The sequence below is a fragment of the Phoca vitulina genome, unplaced genomic scaffold, assembly GCF_004348235.1.
Source record: "Phoca vitulina isolate PV1807 unplaced genomic scaffold, GSC_HSeal_1.0 scaffold28, whole genome shotgun sequence".
In the NCBI taxonomy this organism is placed as follows: domain Eukaryota; kingdom Metazoa; phylum Chordata; class Mammalia; order Carnivora; family Phocidae; genus Phoca; species Phoca vitulina.
The window spans coordinates 21,682,219-21,707,772 of NW_022589731.1; the positions used below are offsets into that span (position 1 = coordinate 21,682,219).

Below are 25,554 nucleotides of genomic sequence, written 5' to 3' on the forward strand. Positions count from 1 at the left end.
GGACGCATCTCCAGGGTCCCCTGAATCTCTTACCTGAAGCCCCTGCTAGAACATCCACCATCCATGCCTGGATCCTCTCTGGCCTGAACCAGCTGTCCTCTTTCTATGTAAAATCCACCCACGTTCCCTAAGACCTACGGGTCCTGCCAGCAGCCCAGACTTTTTGGAGCTCATTCGTGGTGGATGTTCCATTTCCAACTATTGCCTTCCATTCTGTACCAACAACATACTACTTAGAGGATCTCAAATCGTTCTCTTTCATTCCTTCGGGCATTTGCTCTTGTTCTTCCTGGAGGATTTCCCTGTTGCTCCCCTATTCCTGCTTCCAGCCTAACCGACCAGCCCAGATATCGATCCCCCAAGTCCCCTGCAGCTAGAGTTAATTACACCTTCCACCACACTGTCCCCATTTCTTGCTGTGAACTTTCTCCTGCCTCACCTCACCCACAGGGATGCCACAGTGCCTCACATCCTTTCCCACCTGCACCCCACCACCAGCCCCCGCACCCCAGGGGCGGTGCAGGCATGCCCGTCTTCATCAGTGCTCACATCAGTGCTCCCTTGTATCTTCAAAGTCTCACTACTGTGGCCTCTCCTCCCCAGTCTGTGCTCCTTGGCAGGGCCTCAGCCCCCAGCCTCACCCTCTGCCTCCCATCCGCCCCCCGCCCCCACCGTCCAGGAGACAGTCTCCTTCAGAGTGAATCTAATTAGATCTCTGCCCCTCAAAGGCTTGGCCTTGACTTCAGTTCAAAGCCCCTGAGTGGGTTTTAAGGACTTTCCAACTTGACCGTGTGACCTCAGACTCCCACTAAGCCCCCCTCTGCCCTCCTAGCACTCTAGCCCCCCTGGATCCCAAATCAACCATATTCTTTCCATCAACTCTTTGCTTTGTGCATGCCTTTCCCTGAGTCTGCAATACTCTTCACCCTCAGGTCTGATTTGTAAGCTTCTAGTAAGTTTTCAAGTCCCTGCTCAGAATCATTTCCTTGAGGAGGAGATCTCTGTCCAGCCCCACCTTGGAGCACCTGTGGCCACCTGCAGCTTCCGGACGGCTCGGCACAGAGACAGGTATGATCCTGGTGTCTCCAGCACTGGAGGTCAGGGAGCACTGAGCACAGTGACTAGCACACAGTAGGTATGTATATAGTAGGTGTTTAATCAATGTTTCTTCAATATATTAATGGATGAAGAACTAGGGATTAACTTGGCTCCCAGGTGAAATTAGTTTTGTCAACTACCATAGCCCTTTTAACCTTTATATTCCAAAGCTATATAACCTGGTGGGTTTCTTTTTGTCCTCATCCATAGCTGTTTGGGAAAATCTTCAGAGTGATAGGAGATCTAAATTTTCTCACTGAAAACTGGGCACCACAGATCTCTTTTCTATTCTGCCTTTATATTCTTTTATATATCGCTGCTCACTGCAATATTAATAGGGGTCAGCTGCTTGATCTTAGAGGCGGGATGGCCGGGTTGGAATTCTTGGTTCCCTCATCGGTGCAAGGCTCAGATTGGGACCTACCTGGAGGACACTGTGGGGCCTGCACCTCTCAGCCAGGACCCTTGCTAGGCACTCACGGAAGGCCACGGGCGGCCTGGTGAACCCCAGAGCAGCCACACCAACGTCTCATACCCTCCTTAGCTAAGCCTGGGAGCCTGCCACGTGGCCTTCCTCTAGGCCTTAGTGGATCCAGACCTGCTGCGCAGCGGGGCTGGAATCCCTGACCCACACAGGGTTGTCTTCTCCATGCTTCAGAGGGAGAACTCACCCACCATGGAAACCTGCAGGTCCTGCCTGCTCTCAGCTCACACGGTTCAGAAGGGACAGCTTTATGAGGTGAGCTTGTATGGACCAGGGCTCAGGAAGACATCATACCATTTTCCATATGAATATCAAGGCGGAATCACCTCAACCCTACCTCCCTTGCTCCTTACCTTTGGGGAACTCTCCTTCTATCTGAACATCACTGTCTTCCTGTGGAAATGTGCATAAATCTTGTAAGGGGCAAAGAAAGCCAGATAAAGGGATTCCGGATTTCAGGAAGCTTTGCTGTTGACTCTCTGAGGGCTCAGAGAAGTTGCTAGACTGACAGCTGTTGTTTGGAGAGCTATACCCATCGGGAAGGAACTCTTTAACCAGCTTCTGTTCCACTGGGGGAGCAGACAAAGTCACACGTGCTTCTCCTTGTTGCTTCTCGCTGCTTCCAGAAAATACTTTTGCTTCTACTAAAAATAAAACAAGAGTTGTGCTCAAAACATCTGACGAGTGCACATCAAATGTACTGACTCTGGCACACCTTGCTTGTCTGGAGACGGAGACACAGGTGAGCTGGAGTCATTGGGGGCCAATGTGCACGTGCTCTGGGGGCATTTGTCACGTGATCACCGCTCTGGGTAGGACGTCCCCCAGCTCACTGTGGAGCTCCACTGTATACACCACTTTCATGCATTCGGTCTAAAGACTCTGTGCTCGCCAGCGCCCTTAGAAACTCAGATGACTTTCTCAACACTAGTCAAGAGAGTGGGTGGTTCAGCACACTGACTGTGGGGTCAGAGTACCTGGGTTCAAATCCCACCTCTACCACTTCTCAGGTATCCAGCCCCATCTATAAAATCGAGGTAATCACATTAATTATTACTTATTTATTATTTTATCTATTTTCATAAGAAGTTCATATATGTATGTAACAACACATTTATATAATTTATATCATTCTTACAGAATAACATTATAGTAATTACAATTGAGGCAATATGAAAAAATACTGATCCATGTAAGGTGTTTAGCATAGTACCTGATACACGGTAAGCACTTAATAAATGTTACCTATCATCATTAATGCAGAAACATTGATGGAGGCTCTGTACTACGGCAAGTACAGAGGTAGGAGGTAGTTAATGAGGTCATAGTGCAGACTTCTCATAAAGCAGTGGATGGAAAATGTATACAACATGTTGCTTATTGCCACACTGTAACCTCAAAGGTCTAGAAAGCACCTGCTGCCCATCAACAGGGGACTATTAGATCCTAGTGCCCCCGCACTTTGCAGCAAGGGAACAGAATAGGGCAAATGCTCCTTTGTAGATGTGGAATAATCTCAGAGATGTGTTATCAAATGAACGAAGCAAAATGCAGGACCGTGCATCAGGTCTGCTTCCACTGGTAAGTGCTTATATACTCAGGGCATCCCTGGAAGGACCCAGAGGTGCTGGACATTGGGGACCCTGAGGGCAGTGCAGGACCAGGAACTGAGAGTGGAGGAGAGACTTTCTGTTCACTTTTTGCCTCTTTTATACTCTTGGTTTTTCTTTTGAAATACTGTATAATTGGGGCGCCTGGGTGGCTCAGTCGGTTAAGCGGCTGCCTTCGGCTCAGGTCATGATCCCAGGGTCCTGGGATCGAGTCCCGCATCAGGCTCCCTGCTCTGCGGGGAGCCTGCTTCTCCCTCTCCCTCTGCCTGCTTCTCTGCCTACTTGTGTTCTCTCTCTATCTCTCTGTCAAATAAATAAATAAAATCTTTAAAAAAAAAAAATGAAATACTGTATAATGTTTAAAAATTACTCATTTTAAATAAGTTAGTGACTCTTCACCGGGCACCATCTCCTATGTTAAGGCCCCCTAAGGGGCAGAGCCCCACCGGGGGAGAGAGCCCCCGCTGCCGGGAGCACGTGTCCAAACCCCCTTGAGCACTGAGGAGAAAAAAGTCCTAGGAACCGCTGGAATAATAAGGACTCTTAGAAGCTTCTTGCAATATTTTCTCCAATGTCCTACGCAAAGAGGAAATGAGCCCATGACCACCTGGCATTGCTTAGAATGGGGACCTCTTTTAAAATATCTCAGTTGTCTGCACTTCGTTCCAGCCCTTCTGTCCCTGAGCCCTTGTGTCCTCGACAACGAGAACAGGTGAGTGTGGTGATGCGGGGCGGGGCGGGGGAAGAACAGAGGACACAGAGGGCACAGAGGCTGTGTGAGTGTGCTCCCGGCTCTGGCATCTGGGCAAGTGACCACACGGGGTAAAGCCGGATTTCCATGTTCTTATAAACAAACAGCCAAAATGAAGGAAAGCCCCTAGTGGGTCCCACCCAGCACACTGGGGGTACGAAGAAAACGGCAGTTATTCTTGGCCCTGTCATTTGGAGAGGACATGTGGTCTCCTCCAGTAAAGGTTGGGCTTTGCTCATTTGTACAGAAAATATCTTTCTAAACTGTTATTTCAAAAACTGCCAATTCTGTTTAAGTACGAAATGCCACGAGCAAAAAGTCTCAAAATAGTTATTCCTTTCTATGTTGCTTCCTTGTATGAGAAGCTCTCTTAAAAGAATCAAAAACGAAATCAGTGATCAGTGGTGCAGTCCCCATCTGCTCCTTGCATACTGGTGTCGAGCTCTTTAAGGGAGGCTGACCTCCCTACCTGCCTACCTATCAGTTACCTGTTGATCCGGTTTCATGTAAATTCTTTTTTTTTTTTTTTTTTAAGATTTTATTTACTTGAGAGAGAGAGAGAACGAGCAGGGGGGAGAGGCAGAAGCAGAGGCAGAAGCTCCCCGCTGAGCAAGGAGCCCGATGTGGGACTCAATCCCAGGACCCTGGGATCATGCCCTGAGCTGAAGGCAGACGTTTAACCAACTGAGCCACCCCGGCACCCCTGGTTTCATGTAAATTCTTATGTGAAGCATTCTCTGCAAGTCAGGTGGTCCACTTGTGACTTGGAAGAGTTAAGACAACTCCCAGAAAGTATAATGTAGTTGGGGTGCTGGAGAAGAGAAAAATATGCAGTCCAAGAAGGACTCTTTTGACAACTTATTGATCAGATGTCTTTTTGTGGATTCTGAAAAGTACAACTATCAACCGTGAAATTGTCCTCAGGCGGGTCTTCACAAAGCAAGGATGCGCATGTTCTTTCTTCCCTTTATGCCCTGCATGTGGGTTGGGCTGGAAGTTCTTGATTCATGCCCCCAATTTTAACTCTATCACCCCAGTGATGGCCCATTGCACTGCTGGCTCTGCCTGTCTTGAGGGTCTTAAGAGAAGTGTGAGAAAATCAGCAGCCTCTGACAGGCATTTCTAGTTCTTGACTCAAACTCAAAGTCTCCTTCCTGAGCCTGAATTTGGAAGAGCTGGGGCACCGCAGGTTTCCTTGAAATAGTAATGTTTGCTCTGTTGCCTTTTCTCAAATGCGTTACCCTGGGGCGCCTGGGTGGCTCAGTCAGTTAAGCGTTTGCCTTCAGCTCAGGTCATGATCCCAGGGTCCTGGGATCGAGCCCCGCATCGGGCTCCCTGCACAGGGGGAGTCTGCTTCTCTCTCTCTTTGCCCCTCCCCCTGGCTTGTGTTTTCTCTCTCTCAAATAAATAAAATCTTAAATAAAATAAAATGCATTACCCTATGGTTTGATCTTCTATAGCTCAAGTATCCAGCAAACTCACCTATCCAGAACTGTGCCATGCTCCGGGAGGTGAACAGAAAGCAACCAAAGATCCTGTCCAACAGTCACGATTATCTTGTGGCCAATTTTCCCACCTATGTCAGTATCCATAAACAATATATTTCCAATACCAATAGCAAGCTCAAAGCTAGTTGTTTTCAGGTGAGGATGTCATTGCACCTGTTACTCAAAAGCTTCCAGGAGGAGAGAGATCAGCAGGCTGGCTTGGCCACAGCTTCCCTGAGAGCTGATGGGGCGTGATTCTGGGGAAGACAGAGGGAAGCCACAGATGAGTCCGGAAAACCAGGGGCTGACCACAGTCTGGACAGCAGGCAGGGCTGGCCAGCAGGAAGAGAGCCAGGGGAGTGGGCTGCTCCGGATTTTCTGTTCCTGCCCTCGCCGTGTATAACTGGAGGCCTAAGGGTGAGTTACAGTGCAACGCTTCTCTGCGGCGAGATGCGGGCCTGAGCTGACCCAAGCACAGGGCAGGGAAGGGAGTGGGGACCTCAGGGACACACACAGCATCACAGCCAACCAAGAAACTTGAATCTGGGCCAGGTGAGGCTACCCCAAGGTCCTGAGCACAAAATGAGGAAAAGGTACCCCCTTCCCCGAGACACTTTACCTCCACTGGCAAGAAAATAGCATAATGAACCAATCTGATTGAAAAAGATACTTCAGTGATTCTTTCCAAATATTAAGACAGTGCATAATCTTTTATGTTCTTGTTCTTTTTTTTTTCTGAGAGAGAAAGAGAATCAAGTAGGGGGAGGGGGAGGCAGGGGAGAGGCAGAGGGAGAGAGAGAATCTTAAGCAGGCTCGAAGCCCAGCACAGAGCCTGATGTGGGACTCGATCCCAGGGCCCTGAGATCACGACCTGAGCTGAAATCAAGAGTCAGACGCTCAACCAACTGAGCCACCCAGGCGCCCCTACAATCTTTTATGTTCTTAGGTGAGCCCGTATCGAGCCATTATCCCCCCACTGGCCTACAGTCCTGCCTGCGACAACGTGGCCTACAACAGAAGCTAGAAAATGAGCAGTGGTTGCTAAAGAGAAGGACCCGCACAGCATCCAGATTCTGTCAGTGAATTGCAAACAAAGAGCAAATTAGAAAAATAGGAAAACACACACATGAGCCAGAGAGGATAGCTGTCTAGGGGATGCTGAAGAGCCCAAGGCAGGTACGTCACATACAGAATACATTTTAGAGTCATTTATCTCCAAATTAGTTTAGATTTTGTTTTAGGTGTTTTGGCATTGAAGATGGAACTCAGCTCCTAGGATGGTCCTCTCTAAGGGTTTGGGACCTCTGTGTACCTTCCTGCCTTCTTAAAACAGACCGAACCCAGCCAATTAGCCAAAGAGACATTTCTGAGCAAGGCCAGCTTCCTTGAATCCAAGGCATACATTTCCTCCCGTATTTCAATGTTCCTGCTGGGGATATTTCTCCCCTCGAAAGATGGACCATCTTACAAATGACTGGGTCTTAGAAACAGAATAATTGAAGCTTCTGTCGATGTTTCTGGGTCATGGATATAACCATGAGTTTCTAAACTACAGGGCGAGTCTGAGGATCTCCTAAAGGACAATGTTATTTGCACTGTAGCCCCGACTGCCCTCCCCCGTCACCACCTTATTAAAGCTCTTATGTCTGAATTTTCTGTACAGTTTCCCTAACTCCTCCAGCTAACCCCGTAAGCACCGCATCTCACTGGAAACCAAAGACGTGAGCTTGAGAGCACTGTGTGTCAATCAGTCGGAAAGCCACTCTGCGTGGCACCTTGGGGTCAACTGCAGACTCTCCTTGCTTTCGGCAGGACTTCGCTGTCCCCAGTTTTGGCCCAGGGACCCGGGAGGCTGCCGTCAAGGGAAAGATAGGGCAGCCTCTGCACAAGGCATGCTAATTTTTGGACACAGAGGCTGTTGCAGGGAGAGGGGAGGCGGCACCATGGACACTCAATAGCACACAACTTCTTCAGCAGGGGCTTTGCTCCTTTCACCAGAGAGAGAGAAATCCTCCAACTACCTCCAATTACAATATGCAGAAAGTGAAATTAAAGAAAATCAATCGGTGGCCCACCAAGAAACTACCAAGAGAGGAAATAAAGAAGAGCATTTTGCAATGAGCAAGGCTGGTGGATGTTTTGTCTTTTTTACGCATCAAGGCTTCATCTTTGAGCTGCAGGTGAAAGCTCACGTGGAAATGGGTCTCCACGTGGGACCCCGCATCCCACCCAATCCAGACTTCTGTCTGAAATCAGCCGAGAATTGTTTCAGCATATTTCTGCTCAGTTTCTATGAGGAGCTGTTGCGGCCTAGGAGGGGAGTCCGAGGAGGGGAGGGGAGTCCGAGAAGGGGAGGGGGGCGGGCAGCAAACGGGATAAACAGCTCCTGGCAGAGAGGATGGGGGCAGCAAGCCCACCCAGGGGAATAGACTGGCAACCTAAGAAGCAGAGGGTAAGGATGAAAGGGCGTCCCAAGGTGGCTGGGCCAGAGGAAACATACGAGGAACGAGCCCTTTCCTTCTCCGGAAATGAGACTTCCTGCCCATGCTAGCCCTTCCTAGACAGTAAACAGCTCTCCTCTGCTATACGCCCCAAACATCAGAACCCTGTCTCTCCCTAAAGAAGTAGACTCCACGGGGGAGGGGGCGGCCACCGAGAAATACAGCGGACTTGTAAGTGGGGGTGGCAGCTATCATCTGTGACAGAGCCTTCCCCTTCCGGAACGTCGGCACACAGTGGGGGAGGGGAGAGCAGCTACGTTGTCAAAATGTCTATATGGTGTCACGACACAAACATGCCTGCGCAGGGATCGGAAGACCTCTGTATGCAGAGAGCAAGGGAAAAACCCACTATGTCCACTGCCATTGTTCTAGGGTCAAGTTTCAAAATACCACGTGGGAAACAGTGCACGCAAGTCTCGTTTACAGCGAAGGCTCATATATGCAATTCCCGCGAAGAGAAATTTCTGAGTAATATCTCCCCTCTCCCAGAGACTATCTAGAAAGGACACTGGATAAATAGAGCTGTTTTTCCAATTATGTCATAATCCTAGAGGTCTTAAGGCTGATAAACAAAGGTCTCAGAACATACAAAAAGTATTCGGAAGACAGAAATAAAACGCACGCCCATGTGCATGTACACACACTCGATGCCTGTTTTCTGTAACGCGGTCACCTTGAACACGTTGCAAGTGATGATCAAGAGACACAAGTTCCGGGTGATGACTAGATCACACCTTTCTACCTTACACTCAGGAAAGACAGTCCCAGGTCATTGGATTGTCCATAATCTTTTACCCCAAAACGTGACTTCTATTCCTGAAGCACAGGAAAAGCACATTTTAAGCCATTTCTTAAAACTTGACGCTAGGGTGCCTGGGTGACACAGCGGGTTGGGCATTGGACTCTTGGATTCGGCTCAGGTCGTGAGATTGAGCCCCGGGTCAGGCTCCGTGTGGAGGCTGCTTGGGATTCTCTCTCCCTCTTCCTCTGCCCCTCCCACTCATGCTCATGCTCTCTCTCTCTCTCTTTCTAAAATAATGAATAAATAAATCTTAAAAAAAAAAACAAAACTTGACGCTAAAGTTCCCCATAGCAACCATTTGGGAAGATAATTTTCACATTAAAGCACACTTCCTTTAAAAAACTTTTCTCAAATTACAAAACCAATAAATGATCAAATTTGAAGTGTAGGAAAACATACAAAAAATTAAAATCACTGACAAGCTGTCACTCAAAAATGTTCACAATGATTTTCTCTGGGAAGTAGGGCACATTTCCTGTGGAATAATCACTTTTCCCTTTATTTCTTTCATTTCCATTATGGATATCACTTATAACTAGACAGGATCACCCGCTTCCACACCGTGATAACATAAAAACGCAGGTTCATTAATATACTATTGTTTGGAGAGGTTTATGGCTGTTGCTAGCCGCTCTTTCCATTTTGCTTGATAATTCTGGCAGGCTTTTATCTCACCTCCTCTTCTCGCTTTTCCTGGGTGCTCTGACAATTACCAAGCAGGTAAGGCCGCACGTTAAAAATTGATTAAAAAGAAAATCAAGCCAGTCTGCCAGGTGTCAAGGGGAGCAGCAGAGGAGAATCTCAGTCAAGGCTCCTGCAGAGTGAAATGCCTGCTGGGCATGTGTGCGTGCGTTTGTGTTAGTGTGAGTGTGTGTTTGTGTGTGTGCTTGTGTGCATGCACTCGTGTGTACGTGTGTGCGCGTGTTAGTGTGTGTATGTGCTCATGCACTCGTGTGTGTGTGCACGTGTGTTAGTGTGTGTGTGTGCATGTGCCCATGCATTTATGTGTGTGCATGCACCCGGCTGTGTGCGTGTGCATGCGCGCGTGTGTGTGTGTGTGTGTATGTGTGTGTGTGGTGCAGCCAGGGGCTTCTAGGTCTTACCCCATCACCTTCATCTGAGGTTTCAGTACTCCGGAGGAGAAAACAAGGCTTGTTTTTGGTCTCTCCTGCTCTCTCAAAGAAAATGCCTGACCTCTTGATCGTCAACAACACTTTACTGAGCACCTACTATGTGCCAGGCACTGTTACAGGGCACTTGGGATGCAGCCGTGAAAACAACAAAATTCCTGCCCTCATGCCAAGGACCATCGATGTCAGTCCCCCTCTTATAACCAATGACCATCACCTCCACGTCCACAGCCAGTGACATCACTCCTGCTCCTTCAGCCAGTGAAGACACCTCCATGCCTATAACCAGTGGCATCACCCCCACCACAGCCCACCACTCCTACAGCCAGTGACCATCACCTCCGCTCCCATGCCTACAACCAATGACATCACTTCCACTGTGCCCTCCAATCCTGCAACGAATGACATCACCTCCTCTACAGCCCACCTCCCACGATCGTGACCATCACCTCCGTTGCAATGCCCCTCCTAGAGCCAATGACCATCACCTCCCCTCCTACAGTCAATGACATCACCTCCTCTACAGCCCACCTCCCACAATCGTGACCATCACCTCCGCTGCAATGCCCCTCCTACAGCCAGTGACCATCACCTCCGCTCCCATTCCTACAACCAATGACATCACTTCCACTGTGCCCTCCAATCCTGCAACGAATGACATCACCTCCTCTACAGCCCACCTCCCACAATCGTGACCATCACCTCCATTGCAATGCCCCTCCTAGAGCCAATGACCATCACCTCCTCTACAGCCCACCTCCCACAATTGTGACCATCACCTCCGTTGCAATGCCCCTCCTAGAGCCAATGACCATCACCTCCCCTCCTACAATCAATGACATCACCTCCACTCCAGCTCCCACTCCTACAACCACATTCCATACCTGGAATGTATCTGCACCCAGAGCAGCCGCTCATCCAAATCAGTAAATGGAAACCTCCTGCTCTCTGACTCCATCCACTAACTCTTCCAGCTCACAGAATGCTACTTTCTCCAGGCCGTCCATTCTTCATTACTAAGACCTCAAGTCCCCACCACTCCTGTGGCACACTGGTTGGCTTCCTACCCAATCTCCATTTTGTCTTTTTTCTTAGAGAACCCTCATTTTGTTCAAGATGGCCATGAGCTCAGCTAAAACCAAGATTTTGGTGTCATAGGCTATGGATCTGGCCAGTGACATAATAGCAGAACTCCTCTGGGAGAACTTCTGTAAGGTCTCAAGAAGGACTGTTCAGCTGGTATTTACTGGGGATATGGATGTGATGGCTGGAGACCCAGCAACTATCCTATGAGCTTAGTAAGGAGTTAGATCTGAAGGAAAGTAGAGCAGGAAACCAGAGGCCTGGGCTCCCGACGACATTGTCGGCCTGCCATATCTGCCCCAGACTGCCCATCTCTGGACTTCTTTTACAACAAAAATAAATTCTTGCACTTTTAAGCCACAGCTTGATAGATACCTAGTTACTCAAAGCTACACGCAAGTCCTAAGTGATACAACGCGCATCCATCAGGGCATGGGTCTGGAGCGGCTGGGTAGTGGTAACATGTCTCTGAATCACAAGGAAGTCTTGTTAAAAACCAGAATCTGGGGCACAGCTCCAGGGTTTCCCACTCACTAAGTCCAGAGTGGGGCCCAGATGTGCATTTCTGAGTTCCCAGGTCATGCTGAGGCTGTTGTTCCAGGAACCACACATTGAGAGCAACTAGATTGGGCTCTATGGAAGTTAAGCAAAAAACAAAAACAAAGTTTTATGGCTCAGCACCTTGCTACTAAAAATGTGATCAATGAACCCCATCCCTGACACCAGATGGGAACTTTAAAGACATAGAACCTCAGACCCTCCCTCTGACCTACTGACTCAGAATCTACATTTGAACCAATACCCAGGAAGGTACAGCACAAGTTCCATGCCCGAGTCTCAGCATATCACTGTCCACAGGACCTTGACATGTGCTTCGTGACTGCTGAGGCAGACATTCTGCACTCGCCCATCAGGGCATCTACTCACAAGCCCTCCAATCACTCAGATTTTCATCAGCCAAAGTATAATGTCCAAGCGGAGGGACATGCAGTCTTGCCACGTGCCCATAAGAGCAAGAACGTGAAAGAACATCTTAAAGATGAAACCACAGTTGGCCTCCTGGTTTCCCAGATTTTCTGACCCCCCTTCAACTATTCTCAGACTAGAGACCAAGGAAATTTTAACAGGTCTAAGTACAAATGTAACCACAAGAACAAAGATACAAACCTTCTTAAGTACCCTTCAAAAATTACAAATAAAAAAACAAAGAGTTTATCTTAGAGAAAAAGAAATATAGTAAATGTAACAAAATACAAATAATTTTAAAATTATGATGAAGATGACATCAAACATCAGTCCTATTAATAAATGCAAATGGGGGACGCCTGGGTGGCTCAGTTGGTTAAGTGGCTGCCTTCAGCCCGGGTCATGATCCCAGGGTCTGGGGATCGACTCCCACATCGGGCTCCTTGCTCAGCAGGGAGCCTGCTTCTCCCTCTCTCTCCAATAAATAAAATCTTAAAAAAAATAAATAAATAAATAAATGCAAATGGGCTGAACTCATCTATTAAAAGAAGAAGACTTTTAACACAAAGACTTGCAAAATGGGAACCTTGGTGATACCCAACAGAACCACATATGAATTCACCTTCCGGCCTAGAAATCCCCACACTAGGAGACAGTCTGGCCAGACCTTGCTGATATCATCAACCCATTTGCTCTTGTCAGACAGAGGTGAGAAAGCAAGCTCAGGGCAAGAGGGACAACTCTCAAGCCTGTAGGGAATAAGAGCCCTGCTGTAGAATGCACAGACATCACTTGGATTCGCATTTGGGCAGACCATAGGTCAACCCCCCAAACAGCCAGTTTTGATGCCAGCGCTGAACTGAGCACCTGTTCCGAGAAGTCCAAATGACCAAACAGTGAGCGAATCTGATATGTGGGAGCTGGCTGACAGAGCCCAGCAGGGCCTTCTAGCTAATGAATGTGGTCAAAGTGATGTAGAAAAAAACAATCCAAGGGCACCTGGGTGGCTCAGTCATTGGGTGTCAGCCTTTGGCTCAGGTCAGGATCCCAGGGTCCTGGGATCGAGCCCCGCATCGGGCTCCCTGCTCAGCGGGAAGCCTGCTTCTCCCTCTCCCACTCCCCCTGCTTGTGTTCCTTCTCTCGCTGTTGTCTCTCTCTGTCAAATAAATAAATAAAATCTTAAAAAAAAGAAAAGAACACCTGAAAGCCAAAGGCAGCAAAACACAAAACATCTCTAATGATACTAACACTTCCAGGCAGTTCAGGGGGTGTGGGGGGTCGTCATCTAAATCAGTAAGTGAAGGCTCATCGGACTAGATTAGGCCTTAAGCCCTTTCAAGTGATCTGGCGTTAGCCCCTGGGCAGTCCACATACAGGCAGATCTTGATGTTCTTACATTTTATTTATTCATTTATTAAAGATTTATTTATTTGAGAGAAAGAGAGAGGGTGGGGGAGGGGCAGAGGGAAAGGGAGAGAGAATCTCAAGCAGACTCCCGGCCGAGCACGGAGCCCAACATGGGGCTGGATCCCAGGGCTATGAGATCACGGCCTGAGCCAAAACCAAGTGTCGGACACTTAATTGACTGCACCACCCCGGTGCCCTAATGTCCCTACAGTTTAGAGCACCCCTCAACAGCTTCCATACTTGGATGCTGAAAGTTGGCACCACAGGGGACAAAAAGATCCCCGCAGGGTGATGCCGCCTTCAGCATTAGCGTGATAGCCACTGTGGTGTGGACTGCTGTTTTCTGGCCATAATCTGAATATATACATTTTCCCTACTAAAAAAAAGGGAGTGGAAAATAGTCGCATGAACCTGCTTAGGACTCATTTAATACAATCACGATGAAGATGGGAATCGTCAGGTCCTGGAAGCAGCAAATCTTTAACCTTCACTCTGCGGTCACTGGATTCAAGCCAGAAACGGATTGATTTCGTGCTGAGTTGTGAAGGAAATAAACACAATTAAAGAGCCAATTTGAAGTGCTTAATATATATGCTGAAAGCCCGGGCTAAAAGTGTGGGGTATAAAGTTAGAGGTCCGGTAACACGGCTGAGGACTCTGCCTGCAGAATCCCCTTTCTCAGGATGCTTTCCAGTTCCCCCAGGCAACCTCCCCTGGTGCTCTCGGGTCCCCGGCCGTCAGGAAGCCCTGTTTTGCTGCTCAGTGGGGCTGGGGCCAGGAAGGAGACAGGCTTGCCTGATACACAATACCTCCACTTCCTGCCTCTCCCAGTCGGTCCTGTTCCTCCCTCCAACCCCAGTCAGACATTCGTTTCCATTACAAGATCTGGAAACATCATTTGGGGAAGCTATAAATACCTCCAAGGGTTCCATGTCAGGAAAGGAAGTGAATTGCAAGGCTGGAGGATTCCCGTGGAAAAGGCTCTGGGTTCTACTTCTCAGTGCTCTTGGGATTGCCGGAAGCCCTTCCTTGAGGGGCTGACGTCATTTTTCTGGTTTTCTCAGACACTCTGTACAAACCTCAGTCATGTCAGACCAAACTCAGTTGGAAACACATGGTCCCGTATGCATCTTCTTCTAAGAATGCTGTGCCCTTTGAAGAACTATTTTTGAAAATCAGAATTGGAGAGACTCCCCAGGGCCTCTGAAGAGAAGCAGCAAAGAGAAAAATTTGAAAATAGTAACGAAGAATATATCAGGCAACACAAAGAGCCTGAATTAGGGCTGACCAGACCGCAGTCAACATGCAGAAAGACCCTGAGGCTGGCTGGCTTTCTCCACTTTCATCACATAGGTGCGAGGCTTATACACGTCCTGTCCTTTCAGCCCCTGTTCCCTCCTGAATGACCATCACGGCCCAATGAAATAAACAGGTGGCGTCACACCAGACAAACGCTCTGTTTTCCCACTACTCCCATTTAACGTGGATTTCCCGAGTTATTTATTTCTCGTCTCGGAGAGTAATTCATGAGAAACAAAACATATTTAGTTTATGGGCTTGCCCCGAGAGATCACTTAGGTACAGAAAAATGGAACCATGTTTAACTGTTTCTTAACAGCCATAGTATTTGCATCTAGCCAGCATTTTCCTTATGCCCACAGAGGGGAAGGATATTTTTGTGTGTGTGAAAATAAACTTATCATTGTCTTATTAAAAATCGTCATTTTAGAGCAATGTGGGAAAGGCAAAATTGTTACAGATTACCAGCTTTTTTCTGAGCTGATGCCTAAAACATGAGCCTGGGGAAAGGAGAGAGACCCCATGTACTTTTATTCCTTCTAGCTGTTTCATGTTGGCTGGGAGAGTAAATAACTTCCTTCTGACAATTTCAAATGTTCAGCTAATGCAGCTGAGCATTGTTTTATATAAACTTGCACCACTGGCCGTGAATTATACTGAATTAGTGTAGGATGCGTTTTTTTTTTCTTTCCTCCCATACCACTGCCTCCCCCTCTTTTTTTTGGTCAGGATATTCAACTTATTCTTGATTTCAACATGGTAGGGAAAAAAAAAAGATAAAGATAGTTGACTGGTTTTCATTGGGCTTTTAAAGTCTTAGTCTAAAAACCCCAATCAGGTTTTCCAAAGCTTCACTTAGGAAGGGAAGTCACATTTCCCACTGGTTCTATCCAGTTCCTACAAACTCTGAGCCATCTTTTTTCTCATCTTGATGACTTTCAAAGTAGTCTTTTGGGTCAAGCTGTAGAGTAACTACGGCCCCTTTAAAAGTGGGTTTTCAAGTAGTGGGTCTATAAGATGCGCGGGTGCTTGACTGAAGAAATTCGTTTTTTAAAATGGTCATTGTCAACGTCTTACTTGTTAGCATTAGGGGAAGCAGGGTGAGGGGTGCAAGAAAACTCTTTGTATTTTATCTGCACCATTCCTATAAGTCTAGAATTAGATTAAATTTGAATGTTTTAAAAAAATGGTCATTTGTGAGAGGTTGAAAAACCCTCCCAGGGTTGCAGTTTTTCATAGAGTTGAAAGTCCCTTCTCAGTAACTCTGTAATGTGACTCCCTATCTCTGTATTTGTTGATGTACCAGAAATGACATAGGCATGTGTGTAAAATCCTGCTCTGTATTTATTAAAACACCCTGATGCATCTCAGCTCGGTTTCCAGTTTCTGGCAATCTGCTGGTGAGTGGAGATGGGTCGTGAGCTACTGAAAATCCCACCAAGGTCAGCTCTGTTAACAAGGTAGCTGCATGGTCCCTCAGATGGCCAAGTTTGCAACATGACATCATTTCAGAGAGCCAGAAGGCACTTGGAATACAAATGACAGGAAGAATTCGGAATGCACACCAGAGATCTGTGATCTGCTCCAGCCTGGGTTTGCCTCCCATTAACTGTGTGACTAAGCAGCAGATCACCAAGCCCATCTGGCCTTAAGTCACTCATCTATACAACAGGATGATAATCATCCTGCTCCGTGAGGATGAAATGGGACAATGTTCACACTCAAAGAGAATAATGCACTGTGCAAGGGTGAGCCTTTGTTAGAGTTTACCCAGCCCATAACTAAGGCACAAACTTAAAAGTGATATGGATGAACTTTGTCCTTTATTTCAAATCCAGGGGGGAAAAAATATACACCCAAGGACAGACGGAGAGGCAGGAAGACTGCTCAATCTTTGACCCATGTCCCACCCCCATGCCCAGACTGCTGTTTCCTGCCTATTGTGCCAAATTCACTAGAGAGCCAATGAAGGTCAACGTGGGTTATGCTTTGTGGTCACTTTATATGGCAGGATAATTGCTGACCATTGGGTGGGGCAAACTGAGCCATCTTCTTGGGCCTGCAGGGGCTCTGGGGGGAGGGGACTCTGCTCTCCAGCCCCACTGGCCTTGATCTGTCCCTTGAATGGGCCATCTCTCTCCTTATGCCATGTCTGGAGATTTTCTGCCAGGGATCAGGTGAGAGAAAAGGATGTGGAATGACCTGCAGGGGTTGGAGAAGATCTGAGACGCTCAGGTGAGCTTCAAAGGAAAAGCAGGTAGAAGGGGATGCTTCTATACCTTTCCCTTTCCCTTCTCACTTCCAGAGATACCCTGACCACTTCAGTCAGATTGAGCTGGATATAAACACCTACAGTGGGGTGGGCTAAGGGGAGAGGAATACGCAGCGAGATCCACCCAACCCAGGCACTGAGGGGCAACAGACAGTTGTTCAAGGTCAACCCATGCATAAAAATATTTGGAATTTTTCAGAAAAGTCTAGTCATAAGGGGACTCGCTCTAGGGTCACAAAGGTGGACCTGAGGACCCTGGAACGGAGGAAGAGAAAGCTCTGAGAATCAGTGATGCAAGGAGTTTCCCAACAAGCCATGGCAGATCCCACCCTGCCCAGATCTGGAGCCTCTGAGTGCTGAGCTCCCAAGGGACCCTGATGGTTCAGTCCCAACTCATCCCAAGTAGGGTCGGACGTGGACAGGACCTGCCCCCAAGGACACAGCTGATATATGCTGCAGTGAGACCTCTCTGTGGTCACGGGCCGGCTGTTATTTATACACTCTGGGATGATTCTTCTCCTTCATGAAGATGCCTTTCTCCCATTAAAGCTAATGGGAGTCATGTGGCTGAACTGAAGGCATTTCATTCTCCAGTTTTTCTAAAAATAAAATGTGAAAAAGGGAAACATATGTATTGTTTCCATTTAGGATTGTAAAAACACAAACAAAAGGGAACCAGAGAGATTCACTGTCCAAGAGATCCGGTTCCTTCTCGATTATAATAGTGGAGAGGTTACTTGTCATTAAGTAGGTTTAGATGTGAGATAATCTGAAATCCTGCTCAATGTATTATGTGAGCACAGTTTAATAAATGCTCTTTTTATCCCTTGAAAACTACATCCCATCTTCACCTTGATGACCAGGACACTGAAACGTCCTTATTGGCTAATAGACTATGGAACGGTCCTGTATTATGGTATGTATTATGGTATGTATTGTGGTATGTATATTCCAGAAAAGTTTGCTGTAAAGAAAATTACTAAAAAGGGAATTTTGTTTTCCTAATGAGTTTCATTATTCATTTATAATTACGTATGGCAAGGATGAAAAAAATACCTCTTGGGTAGAATAAAATTACACTTAAAAACACAAACATCCTTTTAAAGTTATATGTTTAAAGAGAAGATGATAATATAACATTAATACCAATCGCACCAGGGTCCAATCTCAAAATGTCACAAAATAGCAACACTGCAAATGAACTTCTGGCCTGCCTTGTCTTACATTAAGTGTAGTATTATCTAAAATTGGCTACCTTTGCTCAGTCTTCTCTTGGCATGAACATTTCTAATTTTCCATGTAGGACCCTTTCTGTTTGTTTTGCTTTTCCCATCACTTGTTTGCAGGCATCGTGAAACATGGTCACGCCTCCCAGTGCTTGGGAACTCACAGACACTTCCAGTCTCTGCCTGGCCACGAAGGTTTCCCCGCAAGGAGCGGTGAATGGACAGCAGTCAGCTGTCTCATATATTTGAAAAGAATTAAATGAGACCTGAGCCAGCCATCCTGCCCCATAATTCAGTGAGTTATTTACTCCCAAATCTAGGCATTTCCCTCCTTCCTTCCCTCCCTCCCTTCACTCCACAAGGAGTCCATCAGCAAGTCCAGTTAACTCTAAACCACCTCAAACCATTCGACTCCACCTCTGCTGGTACCACTCACTTGTTGACCCCTGCTCTCCTGACTGTCCTGCTTCCACCTGAGATCTTGGAAAAATGTAAGTCACATCAGGACAATCCTCTGCTTAAATCTCTCCAATAGCTTTCATCCCGCTTAAAATAAATCACAAACTCCTCCCGACATGATCTGTCTTTTGCCCACCTTCTCAAGCTCATGTGGCCACCCCTGCCCCCCTGCGCTCCCCCACTGGCCTTGGTCTTGTCCCTCAAATGTACCAGCTCCATTCTTTATCACATCAGGGGCTTCTCACCAGCTGTTCCTTCCATCTAAAGTGCTCGTCCTCTCCACCTTCACAAAGTAGGCTCCTTATTATGCAGATCTTGACTGAAACATCGCTTACTCAGAGATGCCTTCTAAGACCGCCCCATCTGAAGAAGCCAGCAAGTAGCCCACCCGATCACACCACCTGACTCCAGTGCTCTGCTAAAGCTCTTATCGCCACTCGGAATTTCTCATGTTGATGCCTCATCTATTTGTGTCCGTCTGTACCCACTCACTAGAGTAAGCTCCCTGAAGGCAGGGACGCCGCATTGTTACTGCCATGCCCAACACACCTAGATGCTACCTGGCACCCTCAATAAACCTTTCTCAAGTGACTCACATCATTTAAGTGATGGCTCATGTCTTCAGTAAGGGCTTAGAGTCCATGCGGAGCCCAGTAAAATCCTGAAGACTCACTTGCCTACCAGATAATTGGAGATGATGAAGAGATAGAGGATCTGCACCCAAAAGTATCATCAGGGGGATTTTGACAGTTTCTTAGGGGGAAACATTAATTCAATAATTCAGTAGTATTTTATAGGTACTTTCTATGGTCAGAATTCCTATTGTGAATGACCAACAGAATGTGAACAGAGACATAGCTCTTGGCCCCCCAGAGTGGCAAAATTGGGGTATTTGTGACAAAAGGATAAATGCCTTCAACCTGAAGATAGTTAATTCCATCCTCACTCTATGGTAACAAAAACATGTAATTCTATAGGCACCTGGGTTCCTTCAATTTCAGCGGCCTCAAGGAAAGGAAAATTGTTTTGAGACTAAGCCTAATTCCTGAATGATAGAGCCATTTCTGCACGCTTACAACTTTTTCTTTTTCTGGAATCATGCACTCCACTCAGGAAGGTGTTGGAAGACTTGCTTATCTTTAGCTGGACCACCATACTGGCAGGCATTGCAAATCCATTTCGTTGAAAGGGACAGGGAGAGTGGAGAACGTGGCGTGTGTGCATCCCTGTCTGATGGGAACTGGACATTAGCTGACATTCAAATGTACAGATCTCATTATAACCATGTCATCGTGGACAACAGTTCCTGCCCCTTTCTCATCCCAAACTTTTATAAACCAAGTGGCAAACTTGACCAATTCCAATTCACAGTCTCTGCCCACTGTCTTAGCAGAAGCACGGATGGATAGAAAATTAGACAAAAGCCAGGTGGATGGAACAGCGGAGACAGAGAAGCAGAGAGCTCCATTACACTTTGACTGAAATCATTTACTTCCTAAATAGCTAGTAGTTGGCACTCTGGCTTTCCCCAGGATGTGGAATTACCCGTTTCCCATTTCTGACATGACCACCAGTCTAGCCATATGAGGGCAATTTTCAGGAAGGAAGCAGCTGATCTGCTTTACGGGCTATGTAGACCAGACAGCGAACGCTAGTGTGTCCCTGGGGAGAACAAGATGGTCAACTTGTGTGTGAGATTAGCAGGGGTGAGCATTTCCTTATAGGAAAAATAGTTCAAATTGTAAAGGGAAGTTTCTCTTCTGGAAAAGGAGTTATGGAACAACTTGGGTTTTGTTGACCCGTTAATTTTTAGTTCCCCACACCTATTACATTAGGTTTTCTTGCTGAATAATATCTAGCAATATGCAATATTCAGAAATCCACTGCATTTTAAGTTACCATCTGGAAGATACTGCTAGCTGAGACAACGCAATGCAAGGGAGTTACGGTATGTGGATTATATCCCTATGAAGCTGTTATTAAATCACTCTTTAAAAAAAAGCAGGACCCTTCACCAAGCTGATAGGCATGTGGCTGGCAGGTTTTGAACAAGGTGGGGACAGCTGGGGGTTGCACCATATTAAACAAAGAGCATTTCATGCCTAGCAGGTGGAGCCCAAGTGAAATATGCTTGTACACTTAGCATTCTGGTCTTTGCTAGTCTTCTGACTCGTAGTCTAATTTCTTTTGGTTGAGTAACTAATTCAACTCAGCTGCAGAGAGGATCTGCTTTTTGTGCACTAAGTTTCATGATGTAATTAACGATTCCCATCCAATTACATCATGTTAAAAACCCCCTTCCAATCCTTTCTCTACTAATCCTGGACTCAGGGCCTGCGTGGTGACTTGATCAAGGCTCAGGAGGAAAGCAGAAAGCTCATTTGCAAGCACAGAGGTGAGCCTGCGATCATCTTTAGTGATACTCTGGTCAAACCCATGCATGCTTTCAGTTTGTGAGTTGAGATCGGACGTATTTTTATAAGAAAATCCTAAGGAAATAGGATTTTACAGTAAGACTTCTACAACAGCCCGTAAACACGGTTTCCCTACCAACTGGATGCAGGTACTGCCACTTGACTCCGTGAGGCCCTGGAGAACCTCACAGTGCCCCCAGAGTGAGGCCTGAGATCTCTGCTGTGGACTACCCTCCACAATGGGTCCTGCACTTCTTTCCATTTCCATATCCTGTTTGCAACCCATCAAGTCCCCAGGGACCTAAGTACATGTTCCTTTTGTCATGCTCCTAGATCGTCTGAATTTCCGTGTCTGCTGTGTGGTGCTTTCTAGCCCCTGGGATGTCCTTCCCCATCCCACTAATGCCAGGTTCTCCCTGAAACTTTGCTAGTTCTCTCGTTGGAAATCAACCCCCTCGCTCTGCTGGCTCAGCACAGGGTGTGGATTATCCCATGGGCCTGACTTTGACTCATCTTGCATTTCTCTCTTTCCCACTAGCCTGTGAGTATCTTGGAACAGAGAAAGTTCTCTTTCTCTTCACCATACCGCCAACAGCACCAAGAACAGTAATTCATCTGTACTCTGTTCTCAATAAAACTTTGAAGTGAGTTATTTTTGCATCCAGGTCTCTTCATGTGCATGCCAGTTCTCTGAAAAATCCATCGTTATTTGTGTTGTTACAACAATTTCAATTCCCTAAAGACAAAGAAGACAGAATACAGTAGCGGAACTGTAAAATGGAAGCTCAAAATGACTTAGGGGTGACTATACACTGGCCCCAATGGTATAGGCTAACCACCGTGGTCCCTGGTGACATAAAAGAGTTAGTGCCTTAAAGACCCCTCGGAAAAACCCTAATGCTCAAGGAGCTGAAGGGGAGATAGAATATAAGACAGTTTCCAAAGCAGGAAATCTACATGGCCAATAAACAATTCTACATCATCTGAAATTAAACATGACTAAGATACGATCTTTCACCTATCAAATTAGCAAAGCATAAAAATATATGCACTCAATTTTAGAGAGAACATAAGGACACCAGTTCTGCATTGCCAATGGCCGCAGGCTGCGACAACATTTTTGTAAAGCAATTGGTAATATGGTCTCAAAAGCCTTAAAAATGTTCAAATACTTTATCCAACAATCCTCTTTCCAGGAATATAGCTAAAGAACACAAGCAGAAGTGTGGCCAAAGATGTACACATGAAAATATAGAGTATTAAGTATGATTTATAGGTGTGAAAAATTAAGAAACAAGCAAAATGCCCAACAGGAGAAATATGGTTAAAAATTTTATATCACTATATGATCTGAATATTAAACTAATATGTTTACAGAGAATTTTTAATAACATGGAAAACAAGTCACTGTGATTCACAGCTTGACAAAAACTGTAATGATGTTAGATAAAGTCTAATCAGGTCATAAAAAAAAAACCCAACATAAAATTAGCACCACTTAAGTCTCCTTGTGTAAATGAAGAGGCATACAATATACAGGCTTTAAAAATTAGTATTGTAATGATGACTATTAGTCTATAAATTTAATTTTTGAAAATACCCCAGAATCCCAACTTTTTTTTTTTTATGGATGGCCAACTCAAGAAAATTCTATTGAAAAAAAAAAATGAATAAGATATTTTACTTCCTGCAACATGGTGAACTAGATACTCAAAACACCCTTAAGCTAAAAAACAACTAAAAACTTTGGACATAAGTATAAATACATATATGTGGCTCAGCTTGCAGGAAAGTAAGGAAACCCTTCAGAGCTCAAGAAGAAAACTGGAGACCAATCCACTTTCCCTAAGGGCAACTGCTGATTTCTGGTCACCTAGAGCTTTGGATTTAAGGACAAACAGGTTAGCAGACAAAACCTGGCAAGTGAGACTGTGAGAAGTCAGGCTAGAAACCCCTGCATGAAACACCAAGTCATAATCACAAGCTGATCCCCTCTCAGGCTTGGGGCCAAAATTCACACAACCTGCTCAGTATGAACAACCACAAGTTGGAATTTTAGCGTAATGTGAGCCCACCTGAAAGAAGCATGAAAATCTCTGGAGAAACTTATCCCCAATCTAGGACTCAGAATTTCCACAGATAAAGTTCCAATGAACATGTGCTCAGAATCACAGTAACCAAAAAGGAACCATATATGGTGACCATGGTTACCATAGTACCCATATGAACCCAAAATCACAATATATGCAAGAAACAACCATCATTAGCAAAAGTCAGCAGATAAGCCAAACTGTAGAATCTGACTCACATATGACCCAGATATTAGAAATATCAGATAGAGAATATAAAATAAAACTGACATGTTTGAAGGAATAAAAGAATTAATCAAAATTATCAGTAAGGAATAAGAGAGTTTATAAAACTGACCATGGTGATTTCAAAAAAAATTTAAAAGCACCCCCCACAAAAAAATGCATTAATTGAAATTTAAAACTCAGATGAATTTTGATAGAGCTGAAAAGAGAATTAGTGAAGTAGAATACTAGCCTAAACAGTTTAATGAATGCATCATAGAGAGTCAAATAAATGGAAACTGAAAGGCAGGCCAGGAGGAAAGAGGATGGAATGAGTACAAAATACATCTGAGCAGAACTGAAAGGAGGTAACAGAGGAAATTAAGGAGAAGAAATAAGGAGATGGCTGAGAAACTTCCAGAACTAATAAAAAGAATCATCAGATTCATGAAGCACAACAAATCATGCAAATGACAAAAAGGAAATCCACATCTAAAACCGTCATGGTGAAGCATAATCCCAAACACAAACAGAAGATCTTAAAAACAGTGCAAAAAAAAGAGAGAGAGGTCAACAATTAGACCTACAGCTTGCCTTCTACACCTGGAAGCCCAAAGTGCTGGGATAACATTTTCAAACGGCTGAGAGAAAATAACTGTCAACATAGAAACCGATGCCTTGCAAAGTTTTCGTTCAAGAATATGGCGAAATAAAGATGTTTTTAGAATTCCCACCTTCCACACCCCCAAACAAATTTGGAGAGTTTATCACCAAAAGTCCCTCCAGTTTGATGTACCACCAAAAGGGACATCTCAAATACGTATTTTAGGAAGATGAAACTTGATATCAGCCGCAAAGATGTGGCATACATAAAAGAAAGGGGAGCCCAGGCAGTGGTAACCGTGAGGTAAATTAAACACTGACTGTGTAAAAATAACATTAGATTTGTAGGAGTCACAAAACAAAATAAGATAGAACTATAACATACACTAGAACTAAAACACTGGGTGTTACACGCAACTAATGAATCATTGAACACTACATCAAAAACTAATGATGTACTATATGTTGGCTAATTGAATTTAAATAAAAAAACCTAAAACATAATGATCAATATGAGGGGGTGGTGGGAGTTAAGATTCTAAATTGGGAGGGGATTAAAAATATTAACTTTCAGCTTTGTTAAATTCACATGTTACAATTTGCAGCTGGTGAATGAAATAATAGAAATAAAGAGTATAACTTCCAAATAGCAAAGAAAAAAATAGAATAGAAAAAAATTAATTCACTACAAGGTTATGAAAGAGATAAAAAGACAAGGTAGGACAAAGAGAAAGCCTAAATAACATGATGGAAATAAATCCACATATACCAGTAATCAAAATGAGTGTAAGTGGTCTACATTTTCTATTTAAGTAAGAATAGCTAATAACATTCTGGGAAAAAAAAAAAAGAGTAGCGATTGTATTCTTGTCCTATCAGATATTAAATCTCATTATGAAGATACATAAAACAAAGTGATATTGGTGAGTATATGCAGAAAATATTTTGAACTGAATTAAAGTGAAAAATGTATATCAGAGTTAGAAGGAAATTCATATCTTGAAATAATTATGTGAAAATATTTGATATGAACATTTGATCTAAGCCTCCCCCCTTAGGCTAAAAAAGTAAACAGGAGAAGAGCAAATTTAGGACAAAGTAAACAGACACACAGAAATAATAAAGCTAAAAGCAGAAATCATGTAACAGAAAATCAATATACTACAAAAGAATCAATGGAACAAAACCTAGATCCTTGGAAATATTTCAATAAAATGGATAAACCTCTAGCTGGACTGATAAGGACAAAAGAGAAGACACAAATTATGAGTACCAGAAAAAAATGAGGAAACATCACTACAGATGCAAGGATAGTAACAAAATATTATGAACAACTTTGTGGCAATAGGTTCAACAACTTTGATGAAATGGCAAATTCCTCGAAGGATACAAATTACCAAACAGACTCCAGAAGTAGTAGAAACACTGACTAGTCCTATAATGATTAAAGAAATTGAATTCATAATTAAAGCTTTCCCACAAAAAAAACTTCAGGCCAAGATGACTTCACTGGTGATTTTTACCAAACACTTCAAGGAAGAAATAATATCAACCCTCCAAAGTCTCTTCCTGAAATAAAGAGAACACTTCCCAGTTCTTTGTATAAAACTAGTATTTTCCTGATACCAAAACCAAAACATTTCAAAAAAAGGACATACCACTGTTCCT

At 45.0% G+C, this 25,554-nt stretch overlaps 1 protein-coding gene across 5 annotated transcripts in view; it reads right to left on the minus strand.

Annotated features, from left to right (window-relative positions):
- The window catches only part of LOC116643982 (disintegrin and metalloproteinase domain-containing protein 12-like), a 583,570-nt gene that overhangs the window by 401,504 nt on the left and 156,512 nt on the right, over positions 1 to 25,554 (minus strand). For 4 of the 5 annotated variants that reach the window (XM_032423146.1, XM_032423141.1, XM_032423143.1 and 1 more), the window contains one exon: positions 1,936 to 2,226. The exons of the other annotated variant lie outside the window; for it this stretch is intronic. In XM_032423146.1, the coding sequence (XP_032279037.1) occupies positions 1,936 to 2,226 (291 nt within the window). The remainder of the gene's footprint in view (positions 1 to 1,935; positions 2,227 to 25,554) is intronic. 5 annotated transcript variants of the gene reach the window in all.